The sequence below is a fragment of the Apium graveolens genome, unplaced genomic scaffold (genome assembly GCF_009905375.1).
Source record: "Apium graveolens cultivar Ventura unplaced genomic scaffold, ASM990537v1 ctg6216, whole genome shotgun sequence".
Taxonomy (NCBI): Eukaryota; Viridiplantae; Streptophyta; class Magnoliopsida; order Apiales; family Apiaceae; genus Apium; species Apium graveolens.
The window spans coordinates 6317-11913 of record NW_027419290.1 but is presented as its reverse complement, the minus strand read 5'-3'; the positions used below and the strand labels follow the sequence as shown (position 1 = coordinate 11913).

Genomic DNA, 5597 nt, shown 5'->3' with positions numbered 1-5597 from the left:
TTTTGCAGTCGAACGATAGAAGGTAATAGAGGCCGAAGTAGAAAAAATGTTAGAGGCCAAGTTCATAGAGGAAATTGAATACCCAGACTGGTTAGCCAACGTGGTGGTCGTCAAAAAATCAAACAGGAAGTGGAGGATATGCGTGGACTATACGAACCTTAATAAGGTATGCCCGAAAGACCATTACCCCCTGTCCAACATCGATCAACTGATAGACGCAACGGTTGGCTACCAGGTACTTAGTTTTTTGGATGCTTTTTCTGGCTATCATCAAATTGCCATGAATGATAAGGATGTGCACAAGACACTGTACATAACTCCGAAAAGGACCTATGTCTATATTAAGATGCCTTTCAGAAATGTTGGAGCCACATTCCAACAGATGGTGAACAAAGTATTTAAGGAACAGATCGGTCTGAACATGGAAGCATATGTGGACGACATGATTGTAAAGTCACTGTTCCAAGATCATGTTGAAGACTTGAAAGAGTGCTTCGAGATGCTCCGAAGAAACAACATGAGGATAGAGGCGAATCTTGAGAAGATCGAAGCAGTCATTAACATGGAAGCCCCTAAATGCATTAGAGACATCCAAAATCTGACCGACTGACTCGCCGCCCTTTGGCGTTTCATCTCCAGATCAGCCGAGAAGGCACTCCCTTTCTTTGCCGTGCTTATGGGGTCAAAGAATTTTGAGTGGGGGCCTGAATGTGAAAAGGCATTCGAAGAAGTGAAAGAATACCACATTAAGGCACCACTCTTAATGAGGCCTGATCCAAAAGAAACGCTTCAACTTTACCTAATTGTGTCCGACAGAACGCTAGGGGCAGTCCTTGTGAAAAATCATGAAGATAATCAACACCCTGTGTTCTATGTGTCTCATGTCCTAAAGAATGTAGAAACGAGATACCCCAACGCCAAAAAATTCGCATATGAGTTGGTTATGGCCTCCCGAAAATTGCGACACTACTTCCAAAGCCGAACAATTTAAGTTGTCAACAGTCAACCTTTAAAGAAGAGTTTGACAAAGCCCGAAGCTTCGGGAAGAGTGGTAGCCTGGTCCATCGAACTTGGGGAGTTCGATCTTGAATATGTTCCAGAACGACGATTAAGGCCCAAGCCTTGGCTGAATTTGTGGTCGAATACACATTTTCGGGGCCGCAGGATCTCAACCCAAATGAACAGCTTATTCGGACCCCCGGGAAATGGAAACTCTTTGCAGATAGATCGGTCGTTGGGAAAAAATGTGGGGCCGGCTTAATACTTTCCAGCCCCGAAGGGTTCGAGATATGTTAGGCTATAAGATTTGACTTTCCTCTGACAAATAATGAAGCAGAGAACAAAGCACTCCTTGCAGGAATGGAGTTGGCCCGAAGCCTTGAGGCGAAGCACCTGAGGGCCTTCAATGATTCTATGCTGGTAGTAAAGCACTTCTCAGGAGAATATGAGCAAAGGGATCCCCGGACGAAAGCTTATGCAGCCAAGGTAAAAGATGCTTCCTTGTATTTTGATACTTTTGAGCTAAGTCAAATTGGCAGGGAGAACAATGGACGGGAAGATGCCCTCTCCAGGCTAGCTTCGGCTGAGACTCAGAGCCTAACTGGTTCTATCTACCTCACCGAAGCCAAGACGCCTTCGATAAAGAAGAAAGAATGTCTGAAAATTCACCAAGGGGTCGATTGGATGACCCCATTAAGAAACTTTCTAGAGAAAGGTATCCTACCTCCAGACAGAAGGGAAGCACTAAAGGTAAAATACAGGGTATCGAGCTACACTATCATTAATGGAAGAATGTATCGCCGGTCTGTCAGCCAGCCCCTCCTCAGATGCTTAAATACCGAAGAACAACATCAAGCTCTTGAAGCAGTACACGAAGGAATTTGCGGAGAGCAATTGGCCGGTCGGTCCCTCGCCTTCAAAATCCTTCGTCAAGGGTTCTTTTGGCCAACTTTGAAAGCCGATGCCAGTGAATATGCCAAGAAGTGTGTACAATGTCAGTTGTTCGCCACAGTTTCGAAGCAACCCCCTGAAGAAATGACTTCAGTTCTCAGCCCTATTTAGTTCGCCATGTGGACTATTGACATAGTTGGAATTCTCCCAACAAGCATAAAACAAGCAAAATACTGCATAATTGCCATGGACTACATGACCAAATGGGTCGAAGCCCGACCATTGTCAGCTATAACCGAGGAAGCAGCTAAGAAGTTCTTCCTGGAGCAGATTATCCTCCGATTTGGGATTTCAAAGATTTGCATCTCTGATAATAGAACTCAATTTATCGGAAACAAGTTCCAAAATTTTCTGCACCACTTCGGCATTGAACAGAGATTCAGCTCAGTCGCCCACCCGCAAGGGAATGGGGCAATCGAAGCGGCAAACAAAATAATCTTTCAAGGAATAAAGAAGAGGCTGGGCGAAGCTAAAAGAAGGTGGTCCGAAGAGCTCCCTTGGATCTTGTGGGCTTACCGAACGACCCCTAGGTCTTTAACAGGGAAAACTCCTTTCAGGATGGCTTACGGGACAGAAGCCCTAATTCCAGTCAAAGTAGGCTTGGAGTCGTACCGAACTGAGGTCTACAATGTGAAAACTAATAACTTCGGACTATTGGAAAATATGGACTTCTTGGAAGAAGAAAGAGAGGCTGCCCACCAAAGAAACATGAAATACCTGCTACATGCATCCAACACTATGACTCCGGCATCAAGAAGAGGTCGTTCGGAATAGGAGACCTAGTCATAAGAGAGCTAGCTGCATCCATGCCAGCAAAACAAGGGAAGCTTCAGCCGAATTGGGAAGGACCGTACAAGGTGATCGAAGTTGTTCATCCAGGAACAAAAAAACTAGAAACACTAACCGGCGAAGCAATCAAAAACATCTGGCACGCCAATCGTATTCAAAATTTTTATCAGCAAGAAATTTCCTTTAAAGTCAATTTGTACTTCTCTTTGAATTTTATGTGAAAAGTGTAAAAGTTTAATAATAAATGAAAATGCACTCTTTGTCACATATTTCTTCTATTAAATATAAACTTTGGTGAAGTAGTATTATCTAGGGGTGATCCCAAAAAAGATAAACCCTTCGGCCAACACGTTTGGTTTGCTTATGAAAAAAGGATGAATGGATAAAATCTAGGGGCAATCCCACAAAAATCAAACATCCTTCCCTCCATAAATATTGTCTAATTTGTAATGAACACGTGGCAAGGACAAATAAAGAATCTTTAGGGGCAATCCTGAGATAATACTTTGTCCTTCGTCCTTCCCTTATAGTTCAAAAACATGATGTTAAAGGAAACCGAAGAAAACCCTGTCTAGGGGCGATCCCGAAGAAGACAGGACCCTTCGTCCTCAAATCACACATATATTTATTAAATCTAAAGAGCAATGAAGGTCTGGTCTAGGGGCGATCCCAAAGAAGACCAGCCCATCCTCTTATTGGCTTAAGATATCAGCTACTTTTTAGACGTGCCAATGTTGACCGAAGGAACGAAGGAACGCTGGTCAAGGGGCAATCCGAAGACGACCACCCTCCTTGTTCCTTCGCCCAACATAAGCCCTTAGTAGTGTCAATATCCTGAGGTTCTCTTTAAACTAAGACCTCGGCCTTTAACACTTGGGGCCGAAAAAGGACATAAGAAGTAACAAGGACATTAGTAAAAATCCTAAAAATTGCTAAGGCAAAGGATTAGGCCAAAGATGCAATAACAATTAATATTATTAAGGCAAAAGATTAAGCCCAAGATGCAATAACATGCAGAAATTTACTATGCAATAAAAATAATGTTGACAAAAGATGAAAGATGCATTAAAATATGAAAGCCCGAAGGCTAGTAATTTTACAAAAGCTCGAAGGCAGGAGTATCAATTACAAAAAAAATTTACAAGTAGAATAAACGAACGTATGAAGCAGCTGCAAGAGTTGGGTATGACCATGGAAACACCAACAGTAAACTTCGCCACAGGATCATCTTCAGTCATATCAAGCACCTTGGGGCTGAAAGCTTAAGACTGAAGGTCTTCATTCCAGAGCTCCTCGTCTTTGCCGGAGGAGACAGGATGGGCTTCAACCACTGGCCGGCCGATGGGATCCTCTAAACAACTGCTTATAATCCCAGTTAAGGCCATGAGCCTTTTCCAGAACATAATCAGCGCCAAACTGGAAGCAGCGCTCCTCCGTCCTGTCTAGCCGTCTCTTCATCTTCCGAACCTCCATGTGGCACTTCTTCAGCTGGATATTTCGGTGGCTGATTCTCCGATTCGCCCGGTCGAGGTCCCCCTCCAACCTTTTCTTGTCATCCTGCAACACCTTGGCCTGGCTGATCAGCGTCTCGTTCTGGGTCTGCACCCTCCCGAGCTCCTCCTCGGCCTCCGTGGCCCTCCTCTCCAGCTCCCTCATCTCTGTCATCCGAATCTCCATATCCCTAACTTTGTCCTCCACGGCCGTAGCCCAAGGAGCAGCCTGCAAAAAAATCACAAGGCAAAGATGTCAAATTAAAGATAAGAAATCTACAGAAGGATAATGACGAATGAATGCAAATTAACTACGTACTAGGGACATAAAGGACAGAAGCTCAGTGTAAGCTTCGGTCGTAGATGTCGATGAAAAGGCAGGAAGGTCGGAAGGAAGCTGAAGGAAGTGGCACAAGTTCGATGCCACCTCCTTTGTTGACTGTCTAGCCGGATATATAGTATGGTCGGACGTCAGAATGCCCCACCTATGAAGGTACGTCTGAATGACCCCATCATGGCTTCGGGTCCTCTTGGGATGGGCCCCTTCCCCCATAAACTCCAGCTCATTCCACTCACCGCCCTCCAAAGCAAGCGGGACACGACGAAACAGTGAAACCCTCTCTTACTGGGGTCTCTCCTCCGTCTCCTCAGAGGGCTTTAGAGTAGCTTTCTTCCCAGCAACCTTCTCCTTAGCTGCCTCCTCTGCAGCCCTCTTCTCAGCCGCCTTGGCCTTCTTTCTCTCAATCAGGGCCTCTCTTGAAGACACTAAAAATCGACAGACAAAAGAAAAGTCAAGTCTCAACAAATGATACAGTATACCAAGTAAATAAGGAAGACATAAGAAAAAAGATGACGAACGATGAAAGGAAAGAAACTATGCAAAAAATAAAAGTGTAATAAAACTATTGAAAGGAATATGTCCTAAGTCCAATCAGGTATTAGGATTTAGGAATAACCTTTTATGTAATCTGTTTTGATTCCATTGATATTAATAAAAGACTTGTTTTGTTTTTATTACGGGCTTTATCTATTTAAGTGTTTAAATAAGATATACCATAGTTTAGAGTAAAGCTTTTTATGGATTATGATGAGATCATAATAGTGAGACCTAAAAGATGATAACTCTAAACTTAAATAGTTCCTGGTCGTAGGATTACTAACTGGTAATTAATAATCCGCAGAGATCGGTACATACTATGCTTGCTTCATTATGAAGGATGTCTGTTCTCATAGACATTTGTGTGGTGACACTATAGCTAGTATGTAGGTGCTTATTATAGAATAAGTTCACTGAACATGACTCGCACAGCTGAACAACTGATGGAGTTCACTCACGTGTCAGCAGTTGTTCATATAGTGATAGTTGTA

The 5597-nt window shown here is 43.5% G+C and overlaps 1 protein-coding gene across 1 annotated transcript; it reads left to right on the top strand.

The window, feature by feature from the left end:
• The first annotated feature begins 1359 nt into the window (after positions 1-1359).
• LOC141703101 (uncharacterized) lies at positions 1360-2061 on the top strand. The gene has a single exon (XM_074506704.1). The coding sequence runs from the start codon at positions 1360-1362 to the stop codon at positions 2059-2061; it is 702 nt and encodes a 233-aa protein (XP_074362805.1).
• The last annotated feature ends 3536 nt before the right edge of the window (positions 2062-5597 follow it).